The sequence below is a fragment of the Mus caroli genome, chromosome 12, assembly GCF_900094665.2.
Source record: "Mus caroli chromosome 12, CAROLI_EIJ_v1.1, whole genome shotgun sequence".
Classification (NCBI taxonomy): Eukaryota; Metazoa; Chordata; class Mammalia; order Rodentia; family Muridae; genus Mus; species Mus caroli.
Window position 1 is genome coordinate 75,380,871 of NC_034581.1, and position 15,916 is coordinate 75,396,786.

The following is a 15,916-nucleotide window of genomic DNA, read 5'->3' on the forward strand; positions in this document are numbered from 1 at the left end:
ACTCACTTTGTAGACCAGGCTGGCCTCGAACTCAGAAATCCGCCTGCCTCTGCCTCCCGAGTGCTGGGATTAAAGGCGTGCGCCACCACGCCCGGCCATGATTGTTTTTTTTAACACGTGTGTGGAGTCAAGTGTGTGTGTGTGTGTGTGGCAAAGGTTAAGTTCATTTGTCTTTCTCAACCACTCTCCATCTTATATATTAGGGTCTTTTATTTCATCTCAGAAGTCATTTTTTTGTAGTTCAGCTAGCCAGCTTGCTCCTGGGACCGCATGCTTGGGTTACAGGTGGGCTGCCATATTGGCCTGACACTTATGTAGGTGCTGGGATTCAAACTCCTGATCTGATTTAGCATCCCTCTTAACTCCTAAGTCCTCTCTAGTGAGCTCTTAACAATTTTAATTAACAAATATATATTTTATTTTAAATCCATCTTTAATTCCTCACACCAAAGATAACTACTTTTTTGTTTGTTTTTGTTTCTTCGAGACAGGGTTTCTCTGTGTAGCCCTGGCTGTCCTGGAACTCACTTTGTAGACTAGGCTGGCCTCGAACTCAGAAATCCGCCTGCCTCTGCCTCCCAAGTGCTGGGATTAAAGGTGTGCGCCACCACGCCCGGCGTAAATGAATTTTTAAAAGAAACAGGTGATTTTTGAAAAGCCTGGGCTTCTTGGTAATCTTCGAGGGACCTAAGAAAAAGTTTAAATACATCTTTTCCTATCCAAAGAAGTGTCCCAGTGTATCCTGTCGTGCCAACTGAACGAACGTTTCTATTCCTCCCACCACCCACTGCGCTCGCCAGGGTCTCGGTAAGGAAACCCCGCCCCACTAGAACTTCCGGCTCCCCGGAACCTTCTGTCCTCCGCTCCCAGTGGGCGGTCCCCGAGCTTCTGGCGCCGCCCCGGAAGTGACGCCAGGACGTCCCTTCCATTTTGTGCAACGTCCGAGCTGCTAAGTGCGTCAGTTGTCGAGAGACTGTAGAGGAGTTGAGTTCGTGTGTGTGTGTGTGTGTTGTGTGTGTGTTTGTGTAGGGAGGCAGACAGCTCCGTCGCAGACTACGGACCTCTCCGGGGTCTCAGCCGCCAAAGACCCCGTCCGGTAGGTGAGTGGCACGCTTTGAGGGCAAGGCTTCTCGGATCGAGGCTTCTTCATGGCCGCTCGGGTCGCAAGTGGCCGGGGCTTCGCTCTTTGCGGAGGACGGCGACTCAGAGAGCGCAGTTGATTTGAGGTGGGCGCTGGGGCACGTCTCCCTGTGGGTGTTGCGTGAGGGGGACACGAGGCGGAAGGGCGGGCGTGGGGAGGGCGTTTGTGTCGGGAAGTAGCGCGCCCCTCCCTGCCGCCCTTAATGGCTCTCATCGAGGCCCTGACGCCGGGGAGCCGGCCTGGCCCAGGGCAGGTAGGGTTTTCCCCATGGGCTGGCGCAGGCGCTGCGCTCCGGGCCCCGGGCTTGCCCGCGTTTCGGGGGGCACGCAGCTCGGCTCGCTTCGCTCCTCCCCCCCACCCCGCCGCATACTTCGGCCGTCGCCATTTTGTGCTGCGAACGCGCCCCGTCGCCCACTGCGCAGGCTCGGTGGTGGCGTCGCGAGATTCCGGCTTGTGACGCGCGGGGAGGCCGCGACGTGGGCGCGGCCGGCTGCTATTGGACCAGGCCTGGCGGAGGGCGGGCTCGGCTCCGCCCGCATTTCTCGGCCTGGCCTTAACTGCGGCAGATGGGAGGGGAGCCCCGGGATCCGGGGACAGCGTGTGCGGCTGCGCAGTCTAGAAAGGTGGCTAGTGGGCGATTCGGTGGGCTGCCGTGTGGAACCCGGGAAGGGGGTCGTTTGGAGAGTTAAGTTTTAACTTGCATATTTGAATGTAGGGGTCGTGAACGACTTAAAAGGTACATGGTGACCTTGTTAGTAGAGTTGGTAAACGTTTTTAGGGTGTGTTTGACTGCTTGACTGAACATCCCCCCCTTCCCCCCCCCCCGTGTCATTCATTGATATTGTCTCGATTCAATTACTGCCTAACAGGAAACACTAGCCGGGCATCATGAGTGGCTGTCGAGTGTTCATTGGGAGACTAAATCCAGCAGCGAGGGAGAAAGATGTGGAAAGATTCTTCAAGGGTTACGGACGGATCCGCGATATTGACTTGAAAAGAGGTTTTGGTTTTGTGGTAAGTACTTGAAACTGAGTTGAATTATCTGTGGAGAAGTTAGGTAGCTTTGTGATGGTGGCACATGCCTTTGATCTCTGGCGCTTGGGAGGCAGGGGCAGGCTGATCCACGGAGAAACCCTGTCTCCAAAAAAAACCAAAAAACAAAGTGGGTAGAGCTTTTGTGATGAGCATGGACTCTGAGTCCATGTGAAGTGTTTTCCTAGAAAGATGTTAGAAGTGGCCAAGAGGCAGTGGCTTCTGTTAAGAATTTAAAGTAACTGCTGGCTGGAGACTGCTGGCTGGAGTTGATTCTCAGTCACCCCTAGCTTAGGGTTATAGTATCTGAGTGTAAGGTATATCTTAACACTTTTTTTTTTTTTTGAGACAGGGTTTCTCTGTAGCGCTGACTGTCCTGGAACTCACTTTGTAGACCAGGCTGGCCTCAAACTCAGAAATCCACCTGCCTCTGCCTCCTGAGTGCTAGGATTAAAGGCATGCACCACCACACCCGGCTTCCATGATCTTAATATGCTGTAGAATGTATGCATGTCCAAAAGCTCTACTGAGTGTCTTACTGCTACGTTTTAGGAATTTGAGGACCCAAGGGATGCAGATGATGCTGTTTATGAACTTGATGGGAAGGAACTTTGCAGTGAAAGGTAAGCATGATGGGTTTGTAACTAGTTCTCCCAGGGAAGTAGAGCAGAGTAGACATTGGCAGTGCATCAGTGCTCTCATGTGTAGTGTGTGAATGCTTTTTATACCTCTTTGTAGGGTGACGATTGAACATGCTCGGGCTCGGTCTCGAGGTGGAAGAGGTAGAGGACGATACTCCGACCGTTTTAGCAGTCGCAGACCTCGAAATGATAGACGGTATGTGGTTTGGCTGTTACGTTTGGGATAGGGTCCGTTAGCATTAAATGGTTCTCAGACTAGTTAAGTCTAGTTAGTCCACATGCTGAGAACCCAGAAACTTGATGGAATCACTATCTTGGCTTAAACTTGTCACACAGCATTTGACATTGTGGCATAGCATCTGACACTGAATGCTTATTTTTCTTTCTTTAGAAATGCTCCACCTGTAAGAACAGAAAACCGACTTATAGTTGAGAATTTATCCTCAAGAGTCAGCTGGCAGGTTTGTTGAAATACAGTTTTGAGATGTTTTTTAATGTGGCATTTAAAAGTGTTAATGGGTAGTTAATGTTTTATTAATATATATCTTATTAAATGCTTTATCTTAAATTAATTTAATTGAACTATAATTTTAAACTTTAGTTAAATGTAACTGGGGGATGTTTCAGATTTTAATATTAGTGATCAAATGTAAATGTTTTGAGGTTATTTTTTTCATGTTTTTTAAAATCAATTTTAACCAAATATTAAACCCTTTATTTGCCAGCCTATCTGTGTCGTTGGCCTTATGACGAGGAGTGCCTGTGGGTTATCCTAATCGTTGTCTTGGTCACTCTTGGTTGGGCCTGGTTGACTTTGCCAGTCAGCTCCTACAGTGATCAGTTGGCCACCTCTAGATCTGTGTTTGCCGGTCTAGACGTAATCGGTGCACTTACTTGAAGTGCCGGGTTGCAGCGATCCCAGAACCGTTGATAACGTGATCTGATCCCTAAGTTGAGAGCTGTCTTCCTGTAACGCTTCCGAATAAGAGGTCCTGGTCGAAAGAGTTGAAAGATACGAAATTAGTTGGTCGTTGGAATCCTGATCGCAGTAAAGTGGTCCTTGGTAACTGCACAAGAGTAAAACATGTCTGCATCGCCAGTAGTCTGCTAATAGGGAGGGCTGTGCGATTAAAGGCTTCCATCGATTGGGTAGTATCCTTCAAGTGGGTGGCGAAGAGCCAGTCGGGCCTATGTCATGAAGGTTTCTCCGACCGCTTAATGGTTTGCTGCTTGACTAGCCTAGGGAAATGTTAATAAAGGTAAAGTAAAATTTTTTAATGACATATGGGGCACAAAATAACTGGTGTCTTTGTAAATGTTGTTTTATTTTTCTTTATTTTTTTATTTTTTTAAAATATAAAACTAGTCTTTAAAGGATGTACTGTTCCTTTTTGGTTTTTTTTTTTTTGTTGTTTGTTTTGTTTTTTGTTTGTTTTTTCCCCCTTTTGTACTGAGCTCAGTTAGACTAATATTATAATGTTAAAAATTGGAATGCCCTCTAGCATTTTGCTTAAAAGCAATATGCTATTTGCTTATTTCGTGCCCTGGCATAATTTTTGAATTCTGATAGAATACAAGTGTGGTATATGCCATGTTTGTACTTTATCTAACACCTTCTCTTCCAGTAGTCTTGTTTATACCATGTGGTTGTTTGTGTGCCACTTTTCCCTTTCTCTCCTTAACATAATTGTCTTGTGTTAAGGATCTCAAAGATTTCATGAGACAAGCTGGGGAAGTAACCTTTGCGGATGCACATCGACCTAAACTAAATGAAGGGTAAGCATGTCCTGGAGTTGGGAGCCTTTTAATTAATTACCTTGGGAATTTTAATGTGGCATTGCTACGATCTAAAATTTGCATGTGCTTGATTTTGGCGGTTTGGGGGAGCAAGACTATCACAAGGGACTGTTGATAATAGGCACCTGCAACATTCCACAGTACATAGGGGGCACCCCACAGAATTGTGCTGTATATATCAGAAATGACTTAAAACAGCAATAACAGCGGGGATAAACTTAGCTTATCTTGATCTGTGTAGGTGGTCTACAAGGCTATTGGATTTATAACCTTTAAAGGGATTTTTTTTTTCCTTCCATTTTAGGGTAGTTGAGTTTGCCTCTTATGGTGACTTAAAGAATGCTATTGAGAAACTTTCTGGAAAGGAAATTAACGGGAGAAAAATCAAATTAATTGAAGGCAGCAAAAGGCACAGGTACTCTTTCGTTTATATTTTTAAGCCAAAAGTTTTACTTGCTGGCTTTTAGAGCCCTGTCATACAGGTTAATGTTTGTTTTCTCTCTTTCCTTCTTGCCAATTTTTCATAGCAGGTCAAGAAGCAGGTCACGATCTCGGACCAGGAGTTCCTCTAGGTCCCGTAGCCGATCCCGTTCACGCAGGAGCAAGTCTTACAGCCGATCAAGGAGCAGGAGCCGGAGCCGGAGCAAGTCCCGTTCTGGCAGTAGGTCTCCTGTGCCCGAGAAGAGCCAGAAGCGTGGTTCTTCAAGTAGATCCAAATCTCCAGCATCTGTGGATCGCCAGAGGTCCCGGTCCCGGTCCAGGTCCAGATCAGTTGACAGTGGCAATTAAACTGTAAATAACTTGCCCTGGGGGCCTTTTTTTTAAAAAAAACAAAACAAATTCCCAAACCATACTTGCTAAAAGTTCTGGTAAGTATGTGCTTTTCTGTGGGGTGGGATTTGGAGGGGGTTGGGCTGGATTTCTTTGTAGATGTGGACCACCAAGGGGTTGTTGAAAACTAATTGTATTAAATGTCTTTTGATAAGCCTTCTGCTCACACTTTTGTGACTGTCTGAAGTATATAGTTTGTGTATATTGATAGAGCTCTTTTATAACTAAAGCATTTAATTTTTTGTACTAGAAAAACTTTTGAATATTTTAGTTCATTGTTCAGATATGTTAACTCAAGATTAGTTTAATTACTTAAACTAATGAATAGTTTTGGACACTTTAAAAGAGCTCTAAATTTGCTTGTATATAAAGGCTTAATATGAGTTTTACTTGTTAGGGTCAAGGGTGTCTTCTTGCCCATTAACAGCTGTAGATAGACATTAAAGTAAAGCAGCTGTTTGTTATTGATAATAAAATACTAAGTATTATAAAACTGTTTTTGGTCTGTTTCTCTCAAGTTCTGTATTATTCTGTCACATTTGTGTATTTTAAGTTAAAAACTACACATGTAGAACCCTGAAGTGTGAGCTTTTTAAAGTATTTTATTTTGCTATTTGAAGCTAGTGAAGGAGCCTGCAAATGGAACTAAGTTGAGTGACAGTTCCTTGTATTCCTTCAATTCTTTTCCTGTTGCCACTGGACTTGAATTACCATCAGGTTACTAACCCTAAACAGAAATGGCAATGGTTTGGTAAACACATAAGATCCAGTGCAAGTTTTCTTGTCAGATATAACACAGTTGGGATGGTCATAAATGTAATTTCTCAATGATTGAAGGCATGAGAGATCTTTACATGCTGGTTTTAGTTCTGAGATACGTGACCATATGTTTTATTTAGGTTTTTAAAGGTGTGTGTGTGTGTGTGTGTGTGTGTGTGTGTGTAGTCCTGGATATCCTGGAACTCAATTTGTAGAATAGGGTGGCTTTTTCTTCCAGTTGCTGAGATATAGGTGTGCGCCACCACCATCTGGCTAATTTGTGAGTGTATGTTACCAGAGGAATTTGAAAAATTTCTATCATGGGTGTCTTGGCTGCATGTATGTATGTGCATCAGTTGCAAGAAAGCCAGAAGGTGGTGTGGAATTCCCTAGAACTAGAGTTAGACCATTATTAACTGCCATGTGGGTGCTAGGAATCAAACTCCAGGTTCTCTGAAGTCATCTTAATTGCTGAGCAATCTCTAGCTGCCTACTCTTGTGGGAGTGGGCAGTGCCCTAAGTGTAGGAAATGTTATTCATCTTGAAAGCCTAGTTGCCAGGTGCGAACTTGGTGAATATTTGATAGCAGATCATCTTAATATCTGAGTGCTGGGGTTGAGTTAAATCCTCAAAACGATTACAGGAAATGTAGGGGGCTTTTCAAAGGACCAATTAAGGATCCAGGACTAGAACAGGCATACTCATTGGTGAGTAGAAGTAGGAAAGGCTTATTTGCTTCCTCAAAGTGGGAGTTAGGGGATGAGCTAGCATTTGGGAGGCGTTCTGGGGAGAACTCAGTAGAAGGTTTCAGTAATAGATCATGAACTGTAGCTTATCCTGATAAAGGCTAAGTCTAGGAGTAGTGGTATGCTTATTCACTTTTGAGGAGACTGTAGATATAACATTGGCAGAACCTGGCATTCTCTTTTTACCAGCCATCTTACTTGCCCTTTTAGTGGGATCCTCTGTAGTATATAAGGGAACTGTCAGGTTGAAGTTTTAGAGTACTAAGACCTGAGATTTGAGAAGTTAGAAGCAGATTCTTTTGAGACAAGAGTTTCACTGTGTCCTCTGGTCCTGGCTGGTCTGGCTTGTGCTATGTATTAGACCAAGCTGGCCTTAAACTCCTACACCCGCCACTGCTGATGTCGCCACCTGAGGGCTGTGATTTCAAGTGTTTCCCGCCCCCCCCCCCCAGCCTTGATAGACTTACAAAAGGATGTTTTAGGACTATTTTTTTGTTTCATTTATTTCTAAGGATAGTTTGAAGCCCCAGGTCAGCCTTTCCTGAAGGCTAGATTGGTTATTAGATTAGTTTATCTATCACATCTTATACATGGTGGCAATCTGGATGTTTAGAGAAGTCATTGATCAGATGAGCCCAAAATGTAAAAAAGTAAATATTTTTGTGACATAACTAGGCTGGCTTTCACCTTAATGTAGCTGATTGCCAGTCCAAAGTTGCTTGTGTTAGACTGCGCACTAACATTGGAAACCTAAAAAAGACTGGGCTGGAGAAATGGCTCAGTAGTGAAGACTGCTCTTCTAGAGCTGAGTTCAATTTCCAGCAACCACATGGTGGCTCACAACCATCTGTAACCATATGACAGTATTCTCATATACATTAAGTAAATAAAATCTTGTAAAAAAAAAAATGAAGTAGCTTTAAAAACAAAAGACTGGTACTGTGTAACTGCCTTCAGACCTGAGGCAAAACACCTGCTTTTCAAGGTGTGTGCCTTAAAGGTGTCTGCCACTGCCATCTTAAGAAACATGTAAAGGTGAACCCAAATGGGTGGTCGTTCTTGTGAGTGCTTGTTAGTCCTGCAAGTTTGCCAAACAAGTGCCCTGATGTGGCTTCAGTTGTACACTGTCAGTGATGGAAAATACAAAAAGTAGTATACCATGTTTAGCCGTATATGCAATGGGTAGTTTATTCATCTTTCAGTCATTTTTAGTGTCTAAAAGGTGAAAAATGTTTAGATGTCATAGAAGAAATCTGAAGGTTTGAGTATTTTTCTGTACAGTTTCCTCAAGGTTTTGGAGTGCTTGATGCCACTGATAGTAAACTGATAAGAGTGCGGAATTATGTTGGCTTGTTACTGGCTTTTAAAGAATTATTCTTGCTTTCTGGTATTTCTGGTACCTTTCATTGTGGGTAGTGGGTAGCAGTTTTGTCCTATATAATTGCTTTTGTTCCTTTGTCTACTTGGTATTGATTTTATATGATTGAACCCAAGTTGTGTGGCAAAGGAAAAAGAATTAAGATTGTTTGGTAAGTTAGAACTACGAGTTGTAGTTTATTTCCTTTTGAGTTACAACATGAAGCAGGTTGTGGATGCTTAATGAGCAAAACACCTGCTTACTGGAAAGTCTAGAAATAGTGATGTTAATATTAGTTTATCAGATGTAGCTGTTTCATAGAGCCTTCATAAGAGTTCATAGCTGCTGAAAGTGTTCTTGATTTCTTGAGACAGTCTTGCTGTGTGCTCAAAGTTGACCTTGAGTTTCTGAGCATTGGAATTATAGGCAGGAACCACTTTGCCTAGTTCTCTTTTATCTTTTAAACAAATAGATTTTTGGGGATGGATAGATGCCCTTCTTCTGTCTCAGTTCATGATTCTGCTGTTGAAGGTTTGCTGGAAGTGCTAGACAAACAATCTGGCACACCAGGTGTTACTTTTCTTGTGGCTTCTAAGTTTTCACATTCTAATTTGCCATCTGACCAGAATTCAGGCCATTAGGGGAAAGGCCAGGTTGTGTAGGAGGACTATTCCCATTGTAGGTACCTTTTTCCAGAGCTGCTGGAATAGCATCTTCTGTTGCAGCAGCCTTGTAGGTAATTTTTGTTTGGTCTAAAGTAAAAAGAGAATGAGAGGTAAAACTGGCTTGAATGAGGATGGGTCCCTATTTGAATGCTTGGTTTTCACTGGGAGGAGTTGCTTGAGAAGGATTAGGTATGGTCTTGTTGAGATGTGTCATTGAGGGTGAGCTTTTGAGGTTTCAAAAGCCTGCATTTTATGTCACTCCTAATTAACCTTTGTGTGCCTATTTGTGATTTTGTGGATCGGGTTCGTAAGGTCATTTACTGCTTCAGTGTCTTGCCTGCCTGCCAGTTGCCATGTTCCCTCTCATAATGATAATGAACTCTTAACCCTCTGAAATTGTAAACCCCTAATAAGCTCAGCTCATAGCAGTAGAATAGTAGCCTGTACAAACTTTCTTGGGAAAAGAGAGTTAGCTAAGACAAACAAAACTTACTCAAATGCAAGAACTCAGGGGTGTGCTCTGTATTTGTATCTACTGTCATTCCTTTCAGGAAGTTTTGATTTTCCTTTGAGATCCCTGGTGTGGTAGCACTAACAGATGCTTTGTAAGGTATTTTCATCACTGTAGGTTTAGGTGAGTAATAATGACTTAAATTCTGAAGGACTTGGAAGCAGGAAGCTTTGATCAGGCCTCAAACTGCCAACCCCTACCTTCTTCAGTCTTGAGTGTCCCTCCCCACCATGTGGAAGTGGTGAGGGACTTTGAAGGTGGGTATCAGGGTCCTCCATGCTCTTCTACTACAGTAGAAATCTGTTTTGGGGTGTAGATCACAGTTCTTGGGGTAAAAAAAAAACCCCAAAAAACCCAAAACCCTCAGCCTTGGTTTTGGAAATACATAGTAGAAGAAACTGGGTTAGGAAATGGATGAATTTTTGTTTAAAAGACAAGGGTGCTAGGGATATAGCTCTGATTGAATGCTTGCTTAACACACCCAAGGTTCTGGGTTTGAGTTCCAGTATTAAAAAGACATGACTGGACACGGTATATGATGTTGAATTTGAGTACTTGTTGGCTGGGGGAATCTCCAGTTTGAGGCTAGCCTGAGCTACATACAGAAAAGATAACAGGTAGTGTTCACTTGGTATACAGGAGCTGTTCTGTGCTCTGTACCATAAAAAACCAAATTGGTTTATAAAGAGTACTTTGGGTGAGATGACACAGCAGGTAAAGGTTCTTGCTGCTAAGCCCGGATGACTTGTTAAGCAGTCTACATTCCTTGGAGTTCTCTGATTAAACGGGTCTGTATACATAAAAACAAAAGCCCTTTAAGGACTGGTATTTTGACGGTGGGGGTGTATGAGTATTTCTCTGCATGTATGTCTTTGTACTGCATGAAGTCTCTGGAGGCCGGAAGAGGGCATCCTTTAGGACTGGAATTGTTGGCTTCTGAGCTGCCTTGAGGGTCCTGTGGAAGAGCAACTAGGTGTTCTTAACTACTCCAGCCCCTGCAAGTGTCCTTAGTGGCCGAGATGACTCTCACTTGGAGGGAGGGATTCTGGGCTTTTGAGAATAGCATTCTGCAGATAATGAATTTGCTCTGAACACTTAAAGTAATACATTATTTTTAAAAGAAGTATTAAAATAATTTGAAGATTATTCTAGTAATTAGTATAAATTATGGCAGTTATCTGAGATTAACTGACCAGAGTGGAATCACGGTTTGGATTCTGTTGTATTAGGACTGTCTCAAGTTTTCCCTATGTTGGTTCTAGGGCTCGGACCTTTTTTTTGTTGTTGTTGTTTTTGTTTTTCAAGACAGGGTTTCTCTGTATAGCCCTGGCTGTCCTGGAACTCACTTTGTAGACCAGCTGGCCTCGAACTCAGAAATCTGCCTGCCTCTGCCTCCTGAGTGCTGGGATTAAAGGCTTTCGCCACCACGCCAGGCTGGGCTCTGACCTTACAGAAAGCTGAACACTGAAGAATGCTGAAGCTTCCCAAATTAAAGAAACCCTAGAGATCTTTTAGGTTCAAGATAGTTCTGTAATATTGAAGCTTGTCTTACAAAGTCAGTCCCATGAGAACAACGCCAGATGCATTAAGTTGGTTCTCTTAGCTAAGGCAGAAATAGTGTTACTGGTGAAAATGACCTCTTCAAAGTCGCTGGCACACCTGTTTTACCTGGTTCCAGTTCCTACTTGGAACCTTTTGTTGGTAGCTCACGTCCAATGCAATACTCACAGGAGATGATTTCAATACTTACCCTTCTGAGGTTTGGTTTTCAAATAGCACCGGAAGATAATGATGAAGAGAAGTCCTTCTGCAAGCTGGAAAATCATATAAAGGAGAGGAAAGAAGAACAGTGGTCCAATGACTTCAGGGGGGAAGGTCACATTGAGGATGGTAGAACAGAGTTGAACGTTTTGGAATCCTGTTTCCATGCTGATGGTGCGTCTGCAGCTGTGTGAGTGGGAAGAAACAGTGTTCAACAAGACAGTGGACAGCTCTGGGGCCTGCTCTACCCCCTTCTGATGCTTTAGACCTACAGCATCCAGCATAGGAAGATGGGATCCAACCCTAAGAAGATAGTGACGAAAAGGCACAAAGTTTATAAAGGCTGTGTGTGTGCATGCACGTGTATGCACATGTATGTGCTTGTGCCTCTGCATGCATGCATATGCTTGGGACTACGAGCCTTGTATATACTAGGCATGTGCTCTACCACTGAGCTACATCCATCTGACCCTAAGGAGGCCTTTGAATAGTGTGGAAATTTTGTCTGCTTTTACAGAATTGCTAAGTTAAAATTTGAAAGTGACTGGCAGATAGGTGACACTGGAAGTGTTAGCTTGTTAGTCTTTTTCTTTCTTTTTAAAAAAAAAGATGTATTTATTTATTATATATAAGTACACTGTAGCTGTCTTCAGACATCCCAGAAGAGAGCATTAGATCTCATTATGGATGGTTGTGAGCCACCATGTGGTTGCTGGGATTTGAACTCAATCCTAGAATCTTCGGAAGAGCAGTCAGTGCTCTTAACTGCTGAGCCATCTCTCCAGCCCTTAACATTTTTAATTCTAGAACTGGTCATTAAAACAAACTAGCCCCATTATGTATCTTTGAAACCTGCTCCCCTAATTTTGCTTTCCATTTAGTGCATTGAAGAGCAGAATATTTTAATTGAATGGATAGACATTGCACCTTTCTAACTCCCAAATGTGTTACTTATCCTATTTAGCATGTTAGGATTACTGTGATGGCCCTTGGTGCTATGGCCATTGTGATCTGTAGCTCCTAGAACTAGTAGGACTGTAGTACTATGGTAATGGGCAGCCTTTTTTTTTTTTTTTTTCCTGCATAATACAAGCACAGTTATTTAATTGCTATCAACTAGGTTGTAATAGTGGATTTTGTATTTTGGAAATGAGTTTCTCTTAAAGTGTACGGGGAGATTCATAAGCTGAGCAGCTATCAGCTTGTGGCTCACTACTCTTGGGGTGGGTGACCCTTTCAGGGGTTGCCTAAGACCATTGGAAAACACATTTACTTACAATTCATAGCAAAAATTAGTTACAAAGTAGTGACAAAATAATTTTATGGTGGGGTCACCACAGTATGATGAAGTGCATTAAAGGGTCACAGCATTAGGGAGGTTGAGAACCATTGTACTAATGTTTAGACTCTAAAATTTATTTAGGCTGACAGGAGGAAAGGACTCTGTTTTGAATGTTACTTTACGATGGCTTTATTTATGTTTGGTTGCACTATAGCTAAAGGCTTTGAGCTTAGCATAGCTTCCATCTGATATTGTCCTTGTCAAGGATTCAAGCCTTGTTAGAATAAGTGGGCAAGGAAAAAGAGTATTAGCATTGGCATTAAAGCTACTACAATGACGTCAAACTCCATGGTACGATTCATCCCATCCTAAGTCTCCCCCCCCCCCCCAGGCCCCAATGAGTATTTCTCATTGCCCAAAGCCCTTGGTCAGTTGGTGCCTTTGAACACATGCTTTGAAAATGCTCTGCCCTTATCTCAAGGTTCCTTATTTCAAAAAACTTAAGAGACACCCTGAGGAGGACATTGGGACCTAGAAGACCTACCTTGGATTTAGTCGGAAGAGAGCAGAGAGAATGTAGCCCATCAGGAAGCCAGTGAAAGGCATCAGGGAGGAGGTAGCCAGTAAGTGTGGTGTCATGACGAACATGATGCTGTTGCCCACATTGATGACAGACAGGACTGTGACAGCCACAGAGAGAGAGAAAGTGATGATCATTCCTCCCTGGACATGGGGACAGGAAGAGACCATCAGAAGGTTGGGAGTGGGCACAGAGGAGTGGGGAGACACGGTAGGCAATAGGAATTCGAAAAACCTTTATCTTGCATTTTTTTGGATTTATTATTAGTAGCTATAAAAATATTTGGCTAATACGTTAATGACTAAAACATCAACCAAGCACAGCCAGCTGCTTTTGACATAGCTCCAGACTGCTGTGAAATTCTCAATGAAGTGTGTAACTTTGAAGGGATGAATCTGGTCCTATGAAGCTGTGATAGCATTTTCAGTCTGTGTATACATTTGCACAAGATGATATACACATATTTTGGAGCTGGTTAGAACCAGTCATACTTTCTCAGCTTCCATTACAGGGAGAGACTGAAATGTTTTGGAACTGTAGTTCTCAACTTGTGAGTAGCAATTCCCAAAGGAGTTGAGCAACCCCTTTCCCCATAATCATTGGAAAATACGTATATTTACATTACAATTCATAGCAAAATTAGTTAAGAAGTAGCTATGTTAAAAACAAAAACAAAAAAAAAGCCGGGCAGTGGTGGCGTACGCCTTTAATCCCAGCACTTGGGAGGCAGAGGCAGGCGGATTAAGTGAGTTCCAGTACAGCCAGGCTACACAGAGAAACCCTGTCTCAAAAACAACAACAACAACAACAAAAAACTAAAAGCAGTAAAAATAATTATTGTTGGGGTTCACTGCAACCCATGATCTGAATTGAAGAGTGCAGTATTAGGAAGGTTGAGAACCACTGTTTGAGGGTAAACTAGATTTCTGGAAATTGCCAAGAGTCATTTAAAGCAAAGCAGATACAAAAGGCGGTTGGTTGAACCAGGTAGCCTATTTTTGACTCCAAATGATGTGTAACCCTAAAAAGTCAGCTGGCTTGTGTGACCTGGAAACTAGATGAGAAAATTCTAGAAGTGTGTCAGCATTATATCATGCCCTTCCCCCAGGTAAGTGCTGTGAAAGCATTTATTGGGGATAATGGCATGTTTTTAGAATAGAACGAACTTTCCAGTTGCATCTTCTACACACCACTGAGAACCTTTATTAGGTGGGTTCTGGGGAAGTGACTGCTTATCGTTTTCGTCGTGAGACATGAGGATGTGAGTTTTCACAGTGTACTTCATGCTCTTTTGTAGCATGTTCCAAAATGACAAAAATGTGTAGATTTAAGTCTTTGTTTTTTCATCTTTTGAATAAAGAAATAGCAAAAAAGAAAATCAGTTCTCGTGTTACTTTGTAGTGATTATGCTTCCACGTGGTTTTAAAGTTTCCTTTTTTTTTTTCCCTGTGTGGGATGTTCACTTACCATGTGGCCCTGGCTGGCCATCCTGAACCTGCTATGTAGAGGAGGCTGACAAGAGCTGAGCTCTTGGAGGATTATGGACGGTCTCACGTTCTTCTAGGGCAAGCAGTGATCTTCCTTCACGCTGGCCATGAAATGCTGGGAGTGTTTATTCTCTTCTAGCTAGTGAAATCTACCAAGTTTGCCCTGTTGCTTTCTATTTGTCTTCTCTCCAGGCTTATATAAATCCCAACCTTTGTGACTGGCACAAGCCCCTCCAAAAAAGCCTGACCTTTCTGGTCTTGGGTAGACTGGCAGACTTGTTTGTCTGCTATTGTTGAGATCTTATTTCTCTTGTGTGTGACTTTACTTTTTTCAGATGACAAACTCAGAAGACAGCCCTCACGTGTATGGAAGAGACTTTAAGCATCAAGAAGCATAAGTTTAATTTTATTTTAATTATGTGAAGGTGTGTGTTTGTGTACAGTGTTCAAAGGCAGGTTCTTGGGGTGATGCTGCAAGGGAGTCCTGTGGCCTCAGGATATAGAGCCTTAGATGTGAGGGTTCTTAGGTCATTGGGGACATGATACTGAAAAGGCATAGGGGTCCAGTGCTATCCTTTCTTCTGCTCTTGCCTTGGTATATTTGTACCCGACCCAACACGTGCTCATGCTGTGATGAGCTGCCCTTGCCAAATGACCCAACATTCAACTTGAACCCCTAGGGCAGCTAGTCAAAGTAAACTTCCCTAAGTAGAGGATGTGGTGGTAGCTCGGTTGCCATGCTCTATCAAGGGCCCTGAGTTCTTACCTTGAGCACGTAGGGTACATAGTGTGGCCTTTTGGACTTCAGGAAGATCCCTATGGCGCAAGGAATGAGAACCATGGCGAGTGATAACATAATGCCTTTGTAGGGCACCTTGTCCTTAAGATCTCCGTCGTAGATTCCTTTGCTGTAGATGTACAAGAGGAGAGGCATCATGCCCAAGGCAGTGAAGCTGGAGCAGGTGGTCATGACAATGCTGAGTGGCCAATGCAGGAAAAACAAAGGAAAAGCCAATTAGAGATTTGAGTTCCTTCCATGTGTCTGACACTATGCTTCATATCTTTTTGGGCAGTAAACATACTGGGGTGTGTGTGTGTGTGTGTGTTTATGTGTGTGTGTGTATGTGTGTGTGTATAAAAACGCTGAATACTAGAAGAGTTGACTTATTCCGGATTGGACATAGAAGATAAAAGAAGCACAAGCCTGTCCAACTCCTTCAAACCACATATATCATTGGAGAAGGTGCCATCTGATTCAAAAAATGCCATTTTTCTTTCTCCCTTCCCTTCCCTTCCCTTCCCTTCCCTTCCCTTCCCTTCCCTTCC

The 15,916-nt window shown here is 43.1% G+C and overlaps 2 protein-coding genes across 9 annotated transcripts in view; one reads left to right on the forward strand and one right to left on the reverse strand.

Annotated features, from left to right (window-relative positions):
* The first annotated feature begins 925 nt into the window (after positions 1-925).
* On the forward strand, positions 926-5,938 carry Srsf5 (serine and arginine rich splicing factor 5). 6 transcript variants are annotated; one of them, XM_021179574.2, is made up of 8 exons: positions 926-1,226; positions 2,011-2,155; positions 2,726-2,796; positions 2,912-3,010; positions 3,206-3,275; positions 4,517-4,590; positions 4,916-5,026; positions 5,139-5,938. In XM_021179574.2, the coding sequence occupies exons 2-8, from the start codon at positions 2,030-2,032 to the stop codon at positions 5,398-5,400; spliced, it is 813 nt and encodes a 270-aa protein (XP_021035233.1). In that variant the 5' UTR covers positions 926-1,226; positions 2,011-2,029; the 3' UTR covers positions 5,401-5,938. The 6 variants fall into 6 exon arrangements, with proteins under 6 accessions (XP_021035233.1, XP_021035232.1, XP_021035234.1 ...); XM_021179573.2 differs by having other exon boundaries at positions 926-1,100; XM_021179575.2 differs by having other exon boundaries at positions 926-1,096.
* A 2,534-nt stretch (positions 5,939-8,472) lies between these two features.
* The window catches only part of Slc10a1 (solute carrier family 10 member 1), a 16,025-nt gene continuing 8,581 nt past the window's right edge, over positions 8,473-15,916 (reverse strand). For 2 of the 3 annotated variants that reach the window (XM_029484795.1, XM_021179572.2), the window contains 4 exons: positions 15,357-15,567; positions 13,068-13,246; positions 11,231-11,427; positions 8,473-9,056 (listed from right to left, as the gene is read on the reverse strand). In XM_029484795.1, coding sequence (XP_029340655.1) covers positions 8,911-9,056; positions 11,231-11,427; positions 13,068-13,246; positions 15,357-15,567 — 733 coding nt within the window. In that variant the 3' untranslated portion in view covers positions 8,473-8,910. The remainder of the gene's footprint in view (positions 9,057-11,230; positions 11,428-13,067; positions 13,247-15,356; positions 15,568-15,916) is intronic. The other variant, XM_029484796.1, reaches the window with a different exon arrangement.

What these genes read in the sequence shown, in the direction of transcription:
- Srsf5 (XM_021179574.2), top strand. Translation starts at nt 2,030, where the DNA reads ATGAGTGGCTGTCGAGTGTTCATTGGGAGACTAAATCCAGCAGCGAGG. An exon ending in AAGGAACTTTGCAGTGAAAG is followed by an intron (nt 2,797 to 2,911) that starts GTAAGCATGATG and finishes ACCTCTTTGTAG; the next exon opens with GGTGACGATTGAACATGCTC. An exon ending in GAAGGCAGCAAAAGGCACAG is followed by an intron (nt 5,027 to 5,138) that starts GTACTCTTTCGT and finishes AATTTTTCATAG; the next exon opens with CAGGTCAAGAAGCAGGTCAC.